This window comes from Eurosta solidaginis, chromosome 1, assembly GCF_040869045.1.
Source record: "Eurosta solidaginis isolate ZX-2024a chromosome 1, ASM4086904v1, whole genome shotgun sequence".
NCBI lineage: Eukaryota > Metazoa > Arthropoda > Insecta > Diptera > Tephritidae > Eurosta > Eurosta solidaginis.
The window spans coordinates 370652961-370674426 of NC_090319.1; the positions used below are offsets into that span (position 1 = coordinate 370652961).

General features: G+C 37.3%; 2 protein-coding genes across 6 annotated transcripts in view; one reads left to right on the forward strand and one right to left on the reverse strand.

Moving 5' to 3' along the window:
- Window positions 1–117: 117 nt before the first annotated feature.
- The window catches only part of LOC137238231 (uncharacterized), a 50222-nt gene continuing 28873 nt past the window's right edge, over window positions 118–21466 (forward strand). For 2 of the 5 annotated variants that reach the window (XM_067762995.1, XM_067762996.1), the window contains exons 1-2: window positions 119–603; window positions 732–939. In XM_067762995.1, coding sequence (XP_067619096.1) covers window positions 518–603; window positions 732–939 — 294 coding nt within the window. In that variant the 5' untranslated portion in view covers window positions 119–517. Of the gene's footprint in view, window positions 604–731; window positions 940–21466 lie in introns of all 5 variants that reach the window. The other 3 variants (XM_067762998.1, XM_067762999.1, XM_067762997.1) reach the window with 2 other exon arrangements.
- LOC137252167 (uncharacterized) lies at window positions 13116–20206 on the reverse strand. Its single transcript, XM_067787546.1, has 6 exons — window positions 19538–20206; window positions 14771–14888; window positions 14365–14654; window positions 13924–14223; window positions 13713–13843; window positions 13116–13650 (listed from the first exon to the last, which is right to left on the reverse strand). Exons 1-5 carry the CDS (start codon window positions 20204–20206, stop codon window positions 13715–13717), a joined length of 1506 nt encoding a protein of 501 aa, XP_067643647.1. The 3' UTR covers window positions 13116–13650; window positions 13713–13714.

Genomic DNA, 21466 nt, shown 5'->3' on the forward strand with positions numbered 1-21466 from the left:
ACCTCTACCTATATTTTTGGACGCGATTAGCAGTCGACCCCTGTGATATAGTGAAATCTCTATAATATAACAGTGAATTCATTTTGAAAGCGACATGAAAAGAGAAAAAAATTGCTGTGACAGCAACTCAGCCACACCACTGGCAGTCACTCCCTTTCATTTTCTCTATTGTTTAAGTCCAAATTTTCAGTGAGGGACAAAAATCAAATAAAATAATCTTTTGCGCTAATTAAATAAATAATCATACGGGTTTTCGTACAAACGATGTTTAAAATCGAAGAGAATAGTGAAATGTATGGGTGAATTGTAGTTAATACGACCAAGTGCAAAGTTGACTTTCTATGAAGTGGCAGCAGCAGCAACGCAAAAATTTGGGAAAGAATGACATCAATTTAAAAAAGAAAAATCTTGCAATATAAAAATACAAAACTAAAGTTTTTTAAGATCAATATTACGCTCTCTAGGAGCGTTAGCATTGTGTGTATGAAATCCAGCGGTTACACAGTGATCTTAGGAAATGAGTAAACCAGAAACGGATTCCGATAGTTCGGAGGAATTTTTCGATGCCGAAGATTCAACACCTAATCGCCTTGGAACCTTGAGGTTTGTGCTGCTTGTTCTCTGCTTGTATTCTATTTATTCTATTCATTAAACTATCTAAGCACACGTGAACTTGTAACCATATATGTCGGGCTGTGGTGGCTATAACCAAATGTAATTCGATTTTTCAGCCGCAAATGTAAACTATCTCCCGAAAATGCACAAACGCAAGATGGATTTATTTTTCCAGAACCAGCTGTACGTGTCAATCCATCATCCGATAGCGACGCAACGCCGATTGGTGGCGGCACGCCAGCTACAAGCAGCCCGACAAGTAGTCTCAGTTTGGGTGCACGAGGACCCAAGCAAGATATGTTTGTTGAACCCAAACCAGTACAGGTAAATGATTGAACAATGTTTTGAAATTGTATATGTATATGCATAAGTTTTGATATTGGAGTTTCCTAATGCTGTAATGTTGTTGGCATGCTAATAATTTATACGTGTCAATTGGAAGTTAGTAAAACGTAATGGTTTTATTTTCTCCGTTCAATACATTGTGCTAGATTTCACTATTACTAAACGTTTATCTGCGCCTTTGATCTGAAAGTGTAAAGTTTTCGTAGTGACCTACAATCTTTTATCTTTTAATTTTTATACTCAGCTGAGCAGAGCTCACAGAGTATATTAACTTTGTTCGCATAACGGTAATCCGTAACGGCATAAACCAATCGAGATAGATATAGACTTCTATATATCAGAATGATTTGGGCGAAAAAAGGAATTCATTTAGCCATGTCCGCCCGCCCGTCCGTCCGTAAACGCGATAACTTCAGTAAATTTGAGGTATCTTGATGAAATTTTGTATGTAGGTTCCTGGGCGCTCATCTCAGATTGCTATTTAAAATGAACGAGATCGGACTACAACCACGCCCACTTTTTCGATATCGAAAATTTCGAAAAACCGAAAAAGTGCGATAATTCATTACCAAAGACGAATAAAGCGATGAAACTTGGTAGGTGCGTTGACCTTATGACGCAAAACAGCAAATTAGTTAAATTTTGGACAATAGGTGAGCCTTAGTGAACCCAATTATTTCAGCAGACCTCCTGCCATCCACTTTCGGCCTGAAAGATCTTGCTACCCTGCAATACGTGGTGTCCGCCCAACGTTTGCTGAGCTGACTCGAGGCCCAGCTATGGAGGAGCAATCCACAGGTGGCCAGCGGAATCCCGAAATCCCTACAGCCATCTTCATCCGATTCAGTTGTACCGATGCGGGCTAAGAGATCCACTTGACAGTTACCCGGGATATCACTATGGCCCGGGATCCAGATAATCTTAAATGTAAAATAATTCGATGCAATCGCAAGCGAGGTCAGGCACTCCCAGACCACCCTCGATCGCACTGTAGATGAGTTCAAGGCCTTGATAGCCGCTTGGCTATCAGAGTAATCGCAGCAACTTCCGCTTGAAATACACTGCAGTGATTAGCCAATTTAAACTTGCGGCTTAAATTTAGCTGTTGTTGTTGTAGCGATTAGGTTACTCCCCGAAGGCTTTGTGGAGTGTTATCGATGTGATGGTCCTTTGTCGGATACAGATCCGATACGCTCCGGTAACACAGCACCATTAAAGTGCTGGCCCGACCATCTCGGGAAAGATTTATGTGGCCACATTAAACTTCAGGCCATTCCCGCTTGAATCTGGTATTTTAGTCGCGTCTTACGACAGGCATGTTGGATACATTAATAGAAAAAAGAACTCACTACCTTGACTTTAGTGCATTGAAAATAAATAAATACTCAACACGATTGAATTTTGCTGCTAATATCTTTTGTTTTGTTCAAAGTAGTGATGGTTAACAAGTAGTGCTGATGAATAATTGATATTAAGATTAATCGATAAATTTTAGGAGTAGGGTTAGTAAAGTACAAGGTGAGATAAGTACAATGTGGATAAAACGAAGTAAGTAAGTTGATGAAAACCAAACATTCTCCCCCACTAAGAACGACTCTTCTTGAATTGCTTAGGTGTTATCTTGTGGTTCAGGTTGTTCCTGGTCCTTGTTGGTAGACTCCATTATTGGTAGCAGACACACCGTTTAGTAAAAGTGTAACCACCCTTACCAGTCCATCTGTCCCAGGATGGGTTTGATGTACTCTCGTTAAGAGCCAGTACCCTGGTGCACTTCGTTCGTGATGCAGTAAAACAATGTCGCCAACTTCTAGGTTTCGATTAGTATGAGGCCATTTGGAACGTGTTTGTAGGGTGTGAATATAAGTCACTGCTCCATCTCTTCCAAAAATGCTGTTTAAGTCGTTCAACTAACTTCCAGCGGCTTAAAGAATTTTCCTCGTAAGCTAGTAGATCATATTCAGATACACAGGTTGTTGGTTCACCAACAAGAAAATGTGCGGGAGTTAGCGCGTGGTTGTCGGCAAGTTGACCGGATAAAGGACACAGTGGTCGTCAGGTCAAGCAGCTCTCAATTTGGGCGAAAAGCGTGGTTAATTCTTCAAATGTAAGTCTTTGATCACGCATAATACGTCGCAGATGATGCTTTACGGATTTTACACCCGCTTCCCATAAACCACCGAAGTTAGGTGAGTCGGGCGGAATAAAATGCCAGGTGGTTCCTTCGTTAGCCAGTCCAGCTGCCAAATACTCGGGTAGCTCTAATTTTTGAATTTCGAAGAAAATTTTAAGTTTTGTTTCGGCTCCAATGAACGTTGAGCCGCAATCAGAATACAAGTCTGTGCAACGTCCTCTTCTTGAAATAAATCTTCGGTAAGCTGCCATGAAGGCCTCCGTAGTTAAGCTGGATACTACTTCAAGGTGAATAGCTTTCGTGCACATGCAGACGAAAATGCAGATATAAGCCTTAACAGCTGGCGCTTTACGTGATGTAGAATTTCTTATTAAAACGGGCCCAGCATAGTCTAGTCCGCTGTGTTTGAATGGTCTGGTAGGTTGAAGTCTCACTGCTGGTAGATCAACAATCTTTTGTTCATGCATTTTCGCAACATATTTGAAACACACAAAGCAGTGTCGAAGTACTGATCTAGCCAGGCTTTGGGCAGATAAGATCCAAAATCGACGCATAACGTATGCCATCATTTGTTGCACTCCACCGTGAAGTGTTTGATTGTGAGAATCTCTAAATATGAGTAACGATATTGGATTTTGCTTAGTTAGCACTATTGGATGTTTACTGTCGTAGGCAATGTTGGCCTTAGACAGTCGGCCTCCGACTCGAAGTATATTGTTGTCGTCGAGAAATGGAGCAAGTTGTAGGAGGCGATTGGTTTTGCCTAACGTGTTCTTCTTTGATAAACAGTCGATTTCAATTGCAAAGTCGACATGTTGGATTACTTTAACGATAGTGATAAGTGCTCGCTTTAACTCGTACGATTTTAAAAAACCTGTTTCGTGGCTTACATTCTCTTGCATTTGCTGTTTGCGTTTGTTCGCAGCTGATTTAAGCGTATTATAAAACCGAAGAATGTACCCTGTAATGCGAAGAAGCTTCGAAACAGTAGAGTATTTGGTAATTAAAGAAAAATATTCATGCTTATCTGAGGTTACAGCAGTGTTGTGAAAGTTGACCTTAGTCTTTCGTTCTTAAAGCTCAGTATGTAAATTCAAATTTTGTGTCGGCCAGCGAGATGGAGTTGCTATCCATGGTGGTCCATTCCACCACAGCACATGTGTGCGAAGTTTTGAAGGTGTTAGACCTCGTGTTAAACAGTCGGCGGGATTTTCGCTAGTTGAAACGTATTTCCATTGAGATGTGCTGGATTGCCGTTGAATCTCAGCAACCCTATTCGCGATATATACTGCCCACCGATTCGAATGACTTCGAATCCAACTTAGAACAGTGGTGCTGTCGGTCCAGTAATAAGTAGTTCTAAGATTTGACGTGAAGTAAGTTTTTACTGTGGCCATTAGCTTTACCAGAAGTGTTGCTGCACATAATTCAAGTCGAGGAATGGATACGGCTTTAAGCGGCGCTACCTTTGTTTTCGATTGTATTAATTTTGATGAGAGAACGCCATCTGTACATACTACTGCATACACTACAGCCCCGTAAGCGGCTTGAGAGCCGTCGCAAAACCCGTGTAAATCAACTGTACTTGTTTGTTTGCAGCCAATCCATCTTGAAATCTTGATTTGCTCTAGCTCTCTCAAAGAGTGACGATATCGAACCCATTCTGAATGAAGTTGAGGTGGAAGCGGATCTTGCCAATCCAGTCCTTCTAACCATAATTTTTGAAATATAATTTTTGCAATGATAATGGTAGGTGCTAGCCAACCAAGTGGATCGAAGAGCTTGGTCGCTTCAGAAAGAAGGCTGCTCTTAGTTATGGTGGCAGAAAATTCAAAGTTAATTTTGAAGTAGAAATTATCATCTTTTGTTTCCCAATGAAGTCCAAGCGCTTTAACACAATTTTCGGAAGTTACCTCGAATGAGTGATGCTTATCAATGTGGTCTAGATTCCAGCAACTCTGCCGAGTTAGAGTTCCACTTCCTTAGGTTGAATCGTCAGCTGTTGGTATAATTCGGTTACCTCTTGAATAGAGTCTCCACCTGAAAGTATATCATCGACGTAGCTGTCAGTTAAGAGGATCTTACTTGCAAGAGGATATGAGCTCCGCTCATCATTTGCTAGCTGATGTAGCACACGTATGGCCAAGAAAGGCGCTGAAGTAGTACCGTAAGTAACTGTGCAGAGTTTGTATATTTTTATTGGTTTTGTAGGAGCGTATCTCCAGAGTATACATTGGAACAGCTGTGTTCTTCACAGATATTGATCTGTCGAAACATTTTTTCTACGTCGGCGGTAAAAGCTATGCGATGTAGTCTCCATGGAGACAATATAAGCGGCAACCTATTTTGTAAAGCAGTTCCTGCAGCGAGTTCCAGGTTAAGGGTGTTTTGGTTTTGATGATGATTTCCGCCATCGAATACTACTCTTAACTGAGTAGTACTGCTGCTGTCTCTTAAGACACCGTGATGACATAGGAAATATGAGTTAGCTGGAAGATCTTGCGGATATTTTCCGATTTCCTTCATGTGACCTAAACGAACGTACTCCTCCATAAAGTCTCTATAAAGCTTCGAAAACTCAGGTTGAGATCTAAATCGTTTTTCGAGCTGATTCAGTCTTCGAAGGGCGTTAAAATTGTTGTGACTGAACGTTGGTAAAATTTGCAAAACAAGACGTTTGAATGGCAAGTGGACTTGATATCTACCAGTGTCGTCACGAGAGTGAGTTTCCAAAAAATTTTTCTCTACTGCAGCTTCCTCAGTAGAAATTAACGAAAGATCCACCATATCTTCTTGTTCCCAAAACAGACGTAGTTGGTTATCGATGGAATCGATTGACGATAAATTCGCAGAGAGATTGCACTCATTAAAATTGGGTTTTACAGGACCTGAAATCATCCACCCAAAGTAGGTTTCTTGCAGTAGTAAACCATTTTCACATTTTATCATTCCCGAGAGCAAAATGTTACAATAAAGCTCAGCACCCAAAATAAAATCGATTTTAGATGGAGAATTGAATTCTGGATCTGCAAGGAATACGTTTGGTAAATCCTTCAAGTAATTGGGATCGATTGCAGTAGGAGAGTATGTTGTAACCCTTGGCAGTAAAAGAAATTGGCATTCTAGATTAAAGTGCTTGTTGTAAGCTGACCGCAAACTTATGTGGGCAGCCCTTCTTGTTGTAAAAAATTGAGAACCTCCAATACCCGAAATATTTGCAGTAATGTTACGTGTATTTAATCTTAACAATTGAGCTGCATCCTCAGATATAAAAGACGCTTGAGCTCCTTGATCTACAAGAGCCTTGAAACAAAATTTCCTACTGGGCGTTTCGACTATTACGCGAACGATAGCTAGGAGTACTTGTGTACTAATATTAGTGGACAAAGTGTGAACGTTGGTTGACTGCACGGTCGCAGCTTTAGAGGTGTTAGATACGCCAGATTGGTGAGAGTTGTAAGTTGAGTTTCCAATTGAGGAATCGCTGTGAAGTAATGTATGATGCATGCTTTCACAAACTTTGCATCGTGATGTTGTACAGTTACTGTAGGTCTGACCCTTACCTAAACAGTTCATGCACAGTTTGTTTTGTTTAACGAACTCCTTTTTATCCACTGCTGGCAATGCAGCGAATTTAAAACATTTATAAAGAAAATGGTTTTGTTGACAGCAGGAACAGCTGTTATTGGCAGTGGCAGTTGTTGCTGTAAGTACTGATTTTGCGTAAGCACCACGCCGTAAATCTTTATGGGAATTGACAGAAGGTTTTGCCAGTTTCGCAATAGGAAACCCTTCTTCAACAAACTCTAAAGCCTTGTAAGTGGAATCTAAAAATTTAAGAAATTCTTTCACTTGTGGGAGGTCAGTGCTGCCGTGAAGTGATTGCTCCCATTCCTTTCGAGTTTGCTTGTCAATTTTTTGGGTTAACAAAAACATAAGAATTGGATCCCAGTTCGAGGGGTCCACCTCTAATGTTCTTAAAAGCGCCAAGCAATTGCGTGTTATGTCTAGCAATTTTTGTATTGTACGAAGACGTCCGTCTGTGTTTTCAGCATTAACCAATTTTCTTAGAATTTGGTCAACGAGTTTGCGTTTGTTGTGATACCGATTCACGAGCGCAGCCCAAGCTGGTTAATAACTGGTATTTGTAGCTGGATACTCCTCTACCATTTTTCTGGGAGTTCAAGTACACGAACCCTTTTAATAAAAATATTTTTGCACCTGCGTTAGGTTGGTATTGTTGTGTACGAGCGACAGAAACATGTCGCGGAACGGAATCCACTCCAAGTAGTCTCCTGAGAACGTAGGAATATCGATTTTAGGCAAGCGAGCAGCAGCTGAAATGGTATCGTTGCGTGAATTAGTGGCGGCGAATGTACTGTTTGTACCAGGTGTCGTAGGCAAAGCAAGTTCCAATTGTAAGTCTAACAGTTTTGCTTTGAAATTGATAAAAAGATCATAGCAGTCGTAAAAGGTCTCATCTTATAGGTAAGGAACGTCGGCATCAGCAATAGAGTTTGCTCGTACTTCCGCGCAGATGTCGTCGTGGCCTTGTTTAAAAGTACGGAACAGCAATTCAATTTCTGTAAGAAGGCCTTGTATAAGACCCGCAGTTTTTGATGCAGCGGGTTTTTCGTCAAAGTTTTTTCGGAACCTTTGTAGTTGCTTGAATGTCTTTCGCTGGTCCTCGATCATCGAATCGACGGTGGTCATTTTAGAAATTTTTATAAAGTGTATAGATATAAAGAGGTTAGGTAATCCACGTGATTACTTTTCTTTACTTAGCTGGTAAGTTGGCAATTGATGTGGGATGATTGTAGAATCAGTTATTCCCGGGTTTCGGCACCATTTAATGTTGGATACATTAATAGAAAAAAGAACTCACTACCTTGACTTTAGTGCATTGAAAATAAATAAATACTCAACACGATTGAATTTTGCTGCTAATATCTTTTGTTTTGTTCAAAGTAGTGATGGTTAACAAGTAGTGCTGATGAATAATTGATATTAAGATTAATCGATAAATTTTAGGAGTAGGGTTAGTAAAGTACAAGGTGAGATAAGTACAATGTGGATAAAACGAAGTAAGTTGATGAAAACCAAACAAGGCTTACCTACCGTTACCCCCTAACCCGCTGGGGTATATAAGTAAATTATGCAGGCATGCTTAACGAACGAAACGATATCATTTCGTTACGATAATCAACGCTAATAAACGAAACGAAGTCACTTCGTTTCGTTTATTAACGTTAAGAACGTCAAATTAACGTTAAGTGACTTCGTTTCGTTTATTAGCGTTGATTATCGTAACGAAATGATATCGTTTCGTTCGTTAAGCATGCCTGAAATTATGTCAACATTCAACTCCAGTAATGATATGGTGCAACAAAATGCAAAAATAAAATAAAATTTCAAAATGGGCGTGGCTCCGCCCTTCTTCATTTAATTCGTCTAGAATACTTTTAAGGCCATAAGTCGAACGAAATTTGCCAATCCTTGTGAAATTTGGTAGATGCATAGATTCTATGACGATAACTGTTGTCTGTGAAAATGGGCGAAATCGGTTGAAGCCACGCCCAGTTTTTATACACAGTCGACCGTCTGTCCTTCCGCTCGGCCGTTAACACGATAAATTGAGCAACAATCGATATATCTTTACTAAACTTAGTTCACGTACTTACCTGAACTCATTTTATCTTGGTACAAAAAATGGCCGAAATTCGACTATGACCACGCCCACTTTTTCGACTACGAAAAATGAAAAAAATGCCATAATTCTGTACCAAATATGGAAAAAGAGATGAAAATGAAAAAGTTCTGCAGGACGAAATCAAAAGCCCTTGGAATCTTGGCAGGAATACTGTTCGCGGTATGACATATATAAACAAATTAGCGGTACCCGACAGATGATGATCTGGGTTACCCTGATCCACATTTTGGTCGATATCTCGAAAACGCCTTCACATATACGACTAAGGGCCACTCCCTTTTAAAACCCTCATTAATACCTTCAATTTGATACCCGTATCGTACAAACGCATCTCATTAACACCTTTCATTTGATACCCATGTCATACAAACACATTCCAGGATTACCATAGTTCATTTTCCTACATGGCGATTTTCCCTTGTCTCCAAAGCTCTCAGCTGAGTATCTAATGTTCGGCTACACCCGATCTTAGCCTTCCTTACTTGTTATATCTAGTATGCTTCTCAAATTTCACGCAATGGCTCAGCTTGAAAATTATTGTGTTCTTAACAAAAAGGAAATTTTTTACTCGGCAAGAAATATTTCTTCTCAAGTTGGGAAAAAGACAGTTCTAAATTTGTTCTCAAGTGTGATTTTTCAATTGTACTGAATCCTGTGAAAATTGTAAAAACCCGCTTTCTTTTATATTTGTTGTTCTTTTATAGTCATTTGGGTGGGTGTATGTGCAGTATAAAAATTTTAGAGCTAAACATTTCTCTAACCTTGGAGAATTATTTCGCACACCTCAATAGTGAGCTAACTCAAAAATCTTAAATTTCGAAGTTATAAGTACCTTCAGGCTTCCCAATCCAAAACCTACCGAACATTATAATCTAATATCTAATATCTCTTCTAATAAGCGAGAAAATACATCGCAAAGATGTGCATTATCAGTCAGACAGTCTGTTTTTCGTGTTTTCTTAACATTACGAGTTTTTGAGCTAATAACTGTTTTGATCTAGTTAACCGATTTGATAATGATGTTGGAGATCAACTCGAGAACTATAAATTTCACAAAAGTTCTGAAAGGTTGGAGAATGATGTTGGACATCAACTCGAGAATTATATATTTCTCGAAGGCTGTACACATTATTTTCGATGTTTGCAGGAAAGGTGTTTCAGACTTTGGAGACTAGATACGAATTTTAAGTATAAATATATTAATAAACTACTTGCGTTACAAAGGGTAGCAACAAACATACAGACAACGTAGATATAGACACGACACATCACTACACTGTTAAAAATTTTGGACTAAAATTTAAACTTTCTTGGTATGTATATATGACTCGACCGAAAAAATACTAAAGTTTAAACTTTGAAAAGTTCAAACAATTGTTAGCATTTCTGGGTTTGAATTTTAATCAGGATTCGTTCCATTTTTTAGACCTCGAGTGGTTTAATTTTAAGGCCTGTTTTTGGTTAAATATAGTAAATAATAATTCTAAGTATTATAACTGAAAATACTGTATTCTAGACCTTACATGTATAAAAACAAAACCGATGAAGTTTAACGCTGATCCTGAGATTGGTTTAAAAACAGTATTTTACTTCGCTAAAATTAACACCAGCGAGGTTTACCTCAAAATTAGACTTCGAATGGCTAAAATTTAAGCCAAAGAAGTTTACGTTTTAGTCCAATGTTGATAGAAAAACAGAAACTTGATTTTCATTCAAATTCATTTTTATTCAATTATTTATTAAAATTATTACAATTACACAAGTATACACGGTTTTGGATCTGGGCAACTAAAAGTGGTTTTTAAGTCAATTTATGATGCTGAATCCGAATCTGCATTCCGTTTTTTAAAATTGATTCTAGTTTTTAATATAGTCAATAAATTCAATTTTTAAGATTTTTGTCAAATAATATTCATTTTATTAACTTAAAAGTAACAAATCAGAAATGAAGATTGGTGGAACTTTGCCTTTTGTATTGTTTAGTATCTGTTTCGCGTATTAGAGTCCAACAATAGTCGCTCATCATGACTTCATCCCAAAATCCTTGGTATCGTCTTTCAATGTTGGCTAGATCTTGGTGTAACCGCTCTCTCTGTTCGTCGCTCGTATCACCCAAGTTTTCGGGAAAAAAATCGAGATGGGAATGCAGAAAATGCATCTTTAGAGACATCCGAGCTCCAATCATGCGATAATTTTCCAACATATCGCCAATAATTTCCTCAAAATTAGGGGATTTCTGATTACCAAGAAAGTGGTGCGATATTTTGAAAAGATGCCCACGCGGCTGCTTCATCGGGCGTTAAACATTTTGTAAATTCCTTATCAGCCATTAGTTTTCTAATATCAGGTCCGACAAATATTCCTTCTTTGATTTTTGCATATGACAATTTAGGAAACAACTTGACTAAGTACTGAAAAGCCGGTCCTTCACGGTTTAATGCTTTGACGAAGTTCTTTATAAGACCAAGTTTAATGTGAAGAGGTGAAGAGGAAAATGTCTTGTGGATTTACAAGTGGTTCAGCGGAGACGTTTTGCTGTCCAGGCTCATATTGAGTACGACTTTGCCATTCTTTCCTCACATAATGATGTTCAGTTGCGCGGCTATCCCACAAGCATAAGAAACAACAAAATTTGGTGAATCCAGATTGCATCCCATTTAAGAAGCCAATAACCCGTTGAAATAATATAAAAAATAAGTGTTTTCGATTTAATTGGAATTAATGTTTATACCTTTAGATCACCACATATTTTCCATTTATGATCATTGTATTTGATGAAGCACAGGATCTTCCGCATTGTTTCGTAGCATTCCTTCGTTTGTACTGCATGAGCAATCGGAATAGATGGTTTGTTATTCCCGTTGTGGAGAAGAGCAGCTTTTAGGGTGTATTTGGAACCATCAATGAATAAACGCCATTCGTTTCGATCGTAGGGTGCATTAATTTCATTAAATAAACCATTAATATCGTTACAGAAACTTATGTTGTCTTCTTTTTTGAAGAACGGTCGAAGTGCCTCATTTCTGTTTCTGTATACAGAAACTTTTGTTCGAGAGTCTAGATTTTTCCATTGCTGCAGCCGTGATCCTAGCAACTCTGCTGTTTGTTTGGACAAATTCAAATCACGAATCAAATCGCTTAGTTCACCTTGCAAAATTAAATGTGGCCCTTCCATGACAAAGTCGCTTTCACTGCTCGGGGGTGATGGAGTTAAAGTTTCCAGGACGTTTGCACTTATACTTCGATAAACTGGCAATGGATCATTAGCAGTACGTGGAACTGGCTTGGATACTGATGATACATCAGGATAATTATATTTTGCTAATTTTTTTGCATTTATACCCGTAACTTTCATCAAACAAAAGTAGCAATCATCTTTATGGTTTTTAGGTTCTCTCCAGAGCGCTGGCATTGAAAAGGAAAAGTACTCACGTTCTCCCGATGGCCACTTATACAGCTTTGTTTTGCATGCATTACAAATAAATTTCGGTATCCATGACTTATGACTGTCTACTACTCTGAAACCAAAGTAGTGCAGATACGCATCTTTGAGCGCATTTGTTATTATTTTGCCACTTTTTTTTAATCATATAATCACCACAAACGTAACAAAAACACTTTGGATCAACTTTGCAACACTGTCTCTGCATTTTTATTTTTATATAATGGTGTTGATGGTTTAGAATATATTTTAATTCTATATACTAAATCTTAAAACTATGTTCCTAAACGTAACTATACTTGTAAGTGCGTTTGTGTATCTAATGTTAGACAAAGGACTAATTTTAATGTCTTCTTAGTTTATTCTATTGTTTGCTTCTATTATTCTATTGATTCTATTGTTTGTTTGTTCAAGGGCATTGCTTGAATATTAAGAAACCATCTGTTTTGTATGAGGGTTGTTTATACTTATCTTTCCTCAAGTGGACTGTATATGTGTACATATGTGTGTATGTGTGATAGGTTTAGGTACCTTATCCTGTTTGTTTTGTAAGTATGTATGTATGACAATATTATCTTAAATTCTAGTGGACTGTATAAATTTACTTATTTTAGAGCGGCGTAGTTATATGTTCATACTTTTATGAACATTCTGCCATTTTTACTTACTTATCAAGCAGTGCCACGATTTAAAAGCTGCTATAACAGCACAATGGTGCTATCATGCGAGATCTCGGAAACTAGAATCAATCTTGAAAAACTGAATGCAGATTCGAATTCAGCATATCAAATATAGTTAAGAATCGCTCTTATCTGCTCAGATCCAAAAGTTGACCTGAATTTGTAAACTTGTGTTATTCAGGTAACAAATATGACAAAAGCAGTAGTGTCAAATACTTTGTTGCAAAAAGAGCAGAAATACATTTTGGCAATATTTATAAAGTACTTTTGTATCTTTTAAGGTTGTCAAATTTTTTAATAAATTTACAGTTTACTTCAATTTGTCTCGTACTAGATTTAAAACTTTTTTCTATTTCGTAAATGTATTTAGCAAAAAAATTTAGAAAGCTTGTTAGAGTCGGATCAAACTTAATACTAAATATGTAAAATGTTTTGAAATATACATCAAATGCTTCAACAAAACTGAACGACGTAGGTAGACTTAGCTTCGTACCATCAACGACTACAAAATACTGAGTTATTGCTAATTTGTTAGGCCCAACAGCAAGTAAAGTAGGGTGACGTGAGGCAGCGGCTGCTTCTTCTATACGCGAGTTGTGGTTTGCAAATGAAATAAAATTACGTTCAGAGACTTTATATGAAACCCTTTTCGCCAAGTTACACTTCGCTGCAGTTGAGGGCAGGAGTTTTAGCAAATACAGAAAGGGTTGTACTTCGGAATTCCAACCTTAAAATATACAAAAACGTTACGCCTGGTATTGAATAATATCAAAGATGTATGAATTTTACCATTATTTATAGGATTTTGAACTCCAGAGGACTCGTTGATATATTTCCTTAGCGAAAGCTGAGTAATTTTCCCACTTCTGCAGTAAATATTTGCTATTTTCTCCGTATTGCAACTCAAAATCAAAAGAAATCTGTAATAATGATATAATAACAAGAAATAACAATTACATTCATGAATAAATACAAAAGTGAATATATTGTCATTAATTACTAATGTTGCATCAAACAGAAAAAATCTAAACGTTGAAAAAATGTCTGTACTCGCTGCACAAAATTTCTGACGACCTTTTATTGTCTTGGCCAGTCTTTCTTTTATAGTATCTCTCTGTTCGCTCACAATGCAATTTTTGAAAAATTCGATGTCTTCATTGGAAAGATTTTCATCGTTGCTCGCGCAAACTGCTTCTGCAATATCTTCTGACTTTCCCTCAGTTTTACGCCTTTTCGAATTAAAATTTTTTAGTTTCGAGGACAAATACCCAGTGTTATCGATAGGATTGTAGAAAAGCTCCTGAAAGTTTAAATTAAAGAATTAGGTATGACGTATGACGAAAATGAAAGCAGACAACTATGGTGCTGCTTCGTGAATGCAAAAAACTGATGCTTTCATATTTTACTGCGTCATTTCCCGAATTCACGAACAAATACTTACGATTCCACCATATGCGCTTCCTTCAATTTTGTAATTTGGAAAAACGGCAATAATAGCCTCTGCAGTTGCTATTTTCTGCGTTTTTGTAGGGTAATTTCCAACATGATGTCTCATAAAAGATACCGCCTCTCGAACCAGTAGCCTTCTTGAAGAGTCTGTATGAGTTCCACTATCACTGTATTCTCTCAAAATGTATGAAAAATCTCCGCTTCGCAGATGTGCCTCTAATGCAGCGCTGTGGATTTGAAATACCGGCGTTTTTACCAAAGATTTGGAAATACTTTCTTCATCTAAAAACATAAAAATCAAAGTAGCCATAAATGTACATGCCTGCATATATTATTAACAATGCAATATCATGAATTAAAGAACAAATTCACAATTATTGCATAAAAAACTGTCTTACCGCCAGTGAAAACTTCAAGTAAGAAACAACTGCATTTGCCGTATTGCTGCACAATTTGGTGGAGGTGGTCGTTTTCGATATTTGCTCCATCTCGATCGCGAAATTTAAGCACCGCGTTCTAGTGAAAATCAAACGCCAATACAACTGCAAGAAATGGTTCACGAAAAGAGAAAAGTACATACATACAGTGAGCCATTTAGTTTAGGTACCTACAAAGGCATTCCCCCCAATGAAGCTCTACTATTGAATGTTTCAATTACAAGTCAAAAATGTTTACTTTTTACTAATTTAATGAAGAAAATAAAGCTTAATTCGGGGAAATGCCGTTGTAAGTAAACCTAATTGACTCACTCTATGTATTTTTTTACTTTGTTGTACTATTTTAACTTACCCGAATATATTATATCATCAGTTGTAATTTCCTCCGTATTATCATCGATAACTTTTCTAATTTCTATAAATTTTATTATATTACCACTTTTTACTTTGACAAATGAAGCCATTTTATGATCTTCTGTACATATGTATGTTGCGCGAGAGCTTCAGAAATATAACATTTTCAATTACGAAGAAAAGAAAACAAAGCAGCTGACGGCTGTCGACATCAGAGACCAGCATGCGTACGTAATTTCGTGCACGCCGAAAAACGAGCGAACGCAATAAGGTGTGTGTGTAAATCATTCCAGTAGCGATGCCACTTTTATTAATTGCGTAACAAACTGGTACTTTGAAAATGTCTCGGTACATTGCTTTAGATTTTGGTATTTTTCTCTCAATTTTGGTATAATTTTACAAAAAAAAGTTGAATAATTTAAATGAGAGCGTCCAACGTAAAGGAAACGAAAGTAAAAATTTCTTAATTAAGTTCCATAAAAATTTGTAAGCGCGAAGCTAGTTCGAATAACGGAGTTTTTTAAATATACTATTTTTTGCTTATCCTTGCGTCACGTTAGTGACAAAAAAATTATATAAATAGTTACTATGACCAAGAAAGCGTTGATATAAAAAAAATATTCCACTTGACAAAGCAAGGTTGTACACATTTTTCAAAACTATAATAAATCGTAGCCGAAAGCTGCGCTTTAATATTAGTCTTTGTTCTAAATTAGCCGCGTCCGCAATATAAGTTCTATTTTAACCGAGAGATAAATTACGTTATCGAAAATATCTTGCATAAAAGGACTTGAAATGAAAATTTTTTCCTCGGAGTTGTATAGTAGAATTTTTGTAGCAGACCTTAAACCTCTAAACTACTTAATATTTGTGTGTATATTAGTCCTTAACTTAGTACTTAAGCGTATCAGACAAAATGATCATATTGACCGCCGTCGCTAACCCGTGGCCAGTTGTGACCAAATCATACACCTACTCGCAAAGAGGGTTTTGTTCAATGCTAGAATGTACCCAAAATAAAGTCCTAACTGCAGATCTCTGATTGGCACGATGAAAGACGGCAGCGTAGCAAAATATCAGAGCCTACTGCCTACGGCACAAACAAAGTAATTCAAATCCAACTGTCAGCAGCGACTAATTGAAAGAGCAGAATATCACTTTTAGACCAAGAAAGTCTAAGAACTAATACTTGAAAGAGTCAAATCTTATTTTTAATCCAAAATTAGTTTAATTTTAAAACTTTAAAATGTTATACTTGCGAGTTAGATTGAAGTAGGTATAAAAAGTACACCTGTGAAGAATAAATTTCGATTTAGTACAAGTAAGGTTTAAAATTTGTACTGTAAAAATATACTTTTTGCAGTGAACTTTATGAAATTTAAAATTAAAACCTTAAATGTTTAAAATTTGCTTTAAACCGAAGCAGGGTTTAAAATATATTCCAATATTTTTAACTGTGTAGAAAAATATATCAATTCATCTAAATATACGTTTTGGAAAAAAACCATGACTGCAGAAATTGAGATAAGATTAAAATCTGACATTTGCTCTAAACATAAGTGCGTTACAGGCGCAGAGACCCCGACATTTTCAGAAATATCTAATATGCAAAGAAGTTGCTGTTGGCTTATAAGTGCACATATAACTTTAACTATAACACGGAATCGGTTCAGAAGAACTTAGTGAACGCAACGAGAAGCAATCAAAAGCTCTTGTACGCTTGCAATCCCTTGACGTGAATTTAAGGAAACTGGCAGTTTCCCGATGATAAGACGTTAACAAGCTACCTTTCGAGGAGTTGGTTCCACATTACAACTAATAAGATCGTTTGTTCCATGTTGCAGAAGATCTCACACTAGGTGTGATTCTGGATAGATAAAACTTTAACCAGATCAGAACCAAAAATAAATTTTGCATTTTCGAAAGTCTAAATTGTTGTACCATCGACGTAAATGTCCAACTATTGTGTCATCCTGTTGTTGTTGTTGTAGCGATAAGGTTGCTCCCCGAAGGCTTTGGGGAGTGTTATCGATGTGATGGTCCTTTGCCGGATACAAATCCGGTACGCTGCGGTACCATAGCACCATTAAGGTGCTAGCCCGAACATCTCGCGAACGATTTATGGGGCCACATTAAACCTTCAGGACATTCCCTCCCTCCCTACCCCCAAGTTCCATGAGGAGCTTGGGGTCGCCAGAGCCTCGTCTGTTAGTGAAACAGGATTCGCCGCGGATAGGTGAGGTTGACAATTGGGTTTTGAGAAGCTATATATTGCGCTGGCAACCTGAAAGGTTGCGCTACACAGCCCCTTGAATCTGGTATTTTAGTCGCCTCTTACGATAGGCATACCTACCGAGGGTATATTCTGATCCCCTAACCCGCTGGGGTCATCCTCAGGATCGTCATTGTGAACCATGTGGTGAAAGTACTGGAGAGACACCGGAGATTACCATTTATTTTTGAGCACAGCTTATCAATTGAAATCTTCTGCAGTAGAAATTATTGTGACTAGTTTTGTGGAATAAGCCTGACGGCAGAGTGCTCGATATAAGCTATACTAGGCGAGAGGCAATTTAAATTTTCATACACATATATTTAACAAGCTTGAAACGTTTTTGGCATTGTGTCACCCTTTACAATTTTCCATCAGAAATAATTTCCGTAACTCTCTATCTTTATATTATAGCAACACTTCTCGCTTCCACTCTATCGTCAGCCTAAGGGAGGTTTCCCAGGGTTTAGTAGCGGTACATAACATGTCTGTATCCATTTAGCAGAAATGACAAAAGACAATGAATTACAGGTTGAAGACATGTGTTAGATATCTCTCTCTTTCATCAACAAGGTGATTTAAAATCGCCCCGGGTTTGCCGGAGTGTCCTTATCGCTACGAGAAAAAGAAGCATGCCTGAGCCGAGTCGATGATACTGCGAAAATTACATTCTGTCGTATATAAGTAGAAATGAGAGCGATTCAAATGAGTGTTCCGTATATTCTCTGAAATTCTCTGAAGTTGGCAAGACAACTTTTACGTGGAAAAAATTACCTATTGGGAAAATTGCCGTGAATTTGCCGTTATTTATGCGTGAAACAAAAAAATTTGCCGCGGCCATAATTTCGAAAACCACCTTAGAGACTAGTTAGGAAAATAATTCTTGCACACGAATTTGCCGTAGATAAGTGTCATATTTTATAAATTCGAACAAAAAAAATATTTAACTGTTGAATTTGCCGTAAATTTGCCGTAGATAACTAGCATATTTAATAAATTTGAAAAAAAAAAAGATTCGGCGCCCGGCGAAAATCGAATAACTCTGTTTAAAATGTTATTCATTATGAGTCCCTATGATGTATACAAAAACTTTTAACTCTAGCTTTGTTACGTATGGGTCATTGAATTCTTTTTACCTGTATTTACGCAATATTCAATGTGTAAAATCAATTTTAGCGCCCACAACCCAGTGAAATGCTTACAAATACAATACAATAGGTACTATTATACATTTTTTTAGTCATTTAATTATTTTCGATTTCACTTTCAATCCTATTTCCGGTAACGTGCTGGTATGCATAAAATAACTTTTCTTTGATAAATATTATGATACATTCAAAGTTTACCTCCAGTATCATTTGTGTGTGTTAGTGTATAGCCATTAAAAGTATACTTTATATATACTATAGTATGAGACCATACGATGTAAGAGTTGTTCATACATATTTGTATCCATATGATATAAAATGTTTTTACTATTATTTTGTTAGCACTACCACTACTTTTCCTTATATAACTTTTCATTTTATGAGTGTGTAAAGCAGATTATATTAGGGCTTTGATATGTAGTATTTCTCCTAGGGATGACTTCGTCTGCCCGATTGAGTACGATTTATACATAGGCTCTCGGTGGCAAGGCTGATAGGCCATTTCCGAGGTCGCTATACCCCACTCATGAGATAATATTTGTATGGCTGTGTCAAAAATTTGACCATTCAAGTGATGGTTCCCTGGTTTGCTGAATTAGTGCTGTTGTTGGTTATTGTTGAATTAATCCGAGGATTTCCAATATTGTATAGATTAATTTAGCCAAATAAAAAGTAACAGGATTCAGTTGGATATAAAGTTCGCTTTTACGGAACGCTTTTATTAAAATTGTAGAAAAGAAAAAGTGCTTTACAAAAACGGATGATTCAACTGGACTAACTGAACTATATATCTGCAATTTGTTCTTCGGTGCAAATATATTCCAAGTCGAAATAGCCTTCTTCAAATTTTTCCCTTATGAAGTGATATTGAACATCAATATGCTTCGTTCGTTTGTGGAATACCGGGTTTTTGATTAGTCGGATCGCGCTTATATTATCCAAATATAGCTTCACCTTGAAATCGTTTTTCCCCGACATCTCGGCCACAAGTAAATTTAACCAAACTAGTTCTTTAACTGCTTGACAGGCGGCTACATACTCCGATTCTGTTAAAGAAGTTGATACTGACTGTTGCCTGATTGATGCCCAACTAACACAACGCGAACCAATATGGGAGACATAACCGCTCTTTGACTTTCTAGTATATGTGTCTCCAGCATAGTTTGCATCGCTATAACCAACAAAATCAAATTTACTGTCGCTTTTGTAAAGGATACCTGTTTTTAACGTGCCCCTTATGTACTTCATGATTCGTTTTACAGCATTAATGTGTGCTGCAGTTGGTCGCTCCAAATATCGGCTCACGACATCTATAGCATAACTGATATCTGGCCTTGTTCCGATTGCCAAATACATCAGACTACCAACGGCTTCTCGATATGGAAATGATTTTTCGTGCTCGTCGTTTACAAAATCACCAAGCTTTTGATTGCAGTCCATCGGAGCTGATACTGCCTTACAATCCATCATGTTAAAACGATTTAAAACTTCCATCGCATCTGCTTTTTGGTGTATATGGATTGAATTATCGGATAACTTTTCAATTTCAAACCCGAGAAAATATTTGGCTTCAAATACTTTTACTTCAAAATGTTGTCGTAAGTATGAAATGATCACATACATTTTTCTCTCTTCGTTTGTTGCTAACAATCCATCATCCACATAGATGGCGATAATGGTTATTTCATTGTCCTTCTTACGAACAAACATACACGGATCTGAACTGCTAGGCCTATTTGTGTATGAAAAAAGTGAATTTTTGGTTCCAGCATCGCGAAGCTTTAACGCCGAATAACCTCATTCGATCAGTCGACTTGATGTATTAACTTTTGGTCGAAAATTATATCGCTCGTTTAGTCGCGATTCATGATTATCACACGTCTCCTCATCATTTGTTAAAACATTTTCTTCTTGGGAAGTGATTTCATCTTTATATTCAGACTCTTGCTCATAATTGTTGCTGACCTCGCTAACTTCAATTTCTGATTCTTCGTGAATCACATACTTGACAGGTTGCTTCTCGTTGAATCGAATGTTGCAACTAATAAAAACCTTTTCGCTACATGGATCATACAACCGGAAATTTTTATTTGTGGACTCGAAACCAATTAAATAAACCTTTTTTGGTTTTGGGTCCTAATTCTTAGACCCGTTTGTTTCGGAATCTGATTTCGGGAAACCACTTGCAATGAGCATCGTTCTCGCGCTTTCTTGGACAGTACGATTGTCACGTTCGATGCGACCATTTTGTTCGGGAGTGTACGGCACAATGCCTTCAAGCTGAATACCTTCATTTCTTAAAAGGTTTGTCAATACTTTTCAATTGATCAATTCTTTTCCATTATCGAATCGAAAAATGCTTGATTTGTGCACCATTCATATTTTTAACAAGTGGTACTAATGGCTTCAAGTGACTATAAGCCTCATCTTTTGACTTTAGTAAAAACACAAAACGAAAACTAGTGGCTTCATCTTTCACTAACATAAAGTACCACCTGCTCCATTAATTTCACTCGGGCCGCACAAGTCTACATGCATATATTCGCCTCTTGCTGATGCTCGCTTAACAGACGTTTTGTGTGTTGCTCTGGTCATTTTACCATATACGCAATCTTCACAAAAAAAACTTTCATTATCAGACAAACTGACACCAGTAACTAGACCATTCTTACACATTTGCTTGATAGTGTCAGCATGCACATGTCCCAATCGACGATGCCAATGCTGCAATGAAACAGCGGCAACGTTTGCATATTCATCCATATGTAATCGAAAATTCATTTTAATTTGATTCAGTTCTTTGCGTTTTCCTACGGAAACAACTTTGTTCAACTGGTCGACAAATTTGCAACCTTCTTTGTCGATTATCACTGTGATACCTTT

Bases quoted from the DNA above. Each gene is read 5' to 3' on its own strand.
- LOC137252167 (XM_067787546.1), bottom strand. From the start codon at position 20,206: ATGTATGTGATCATTTCATACTTACGACAACATTTTGAAGTAAAAGTA. The intron at 14,889-19,537 runs GTGAAGCTATAT...GATTTTCACTAG, and splicing joins CGGGGAAAAACGATTTCAAG to AACGCGGTGCTTAAATTTCG. The intron at 14,224-14,364 runs GTAAGTATTTGT...TTAAACTTTCAG, and splicing joins GAAGCGCATATGGTGGAATC to GAGCTTTTCTACAATCCTAT.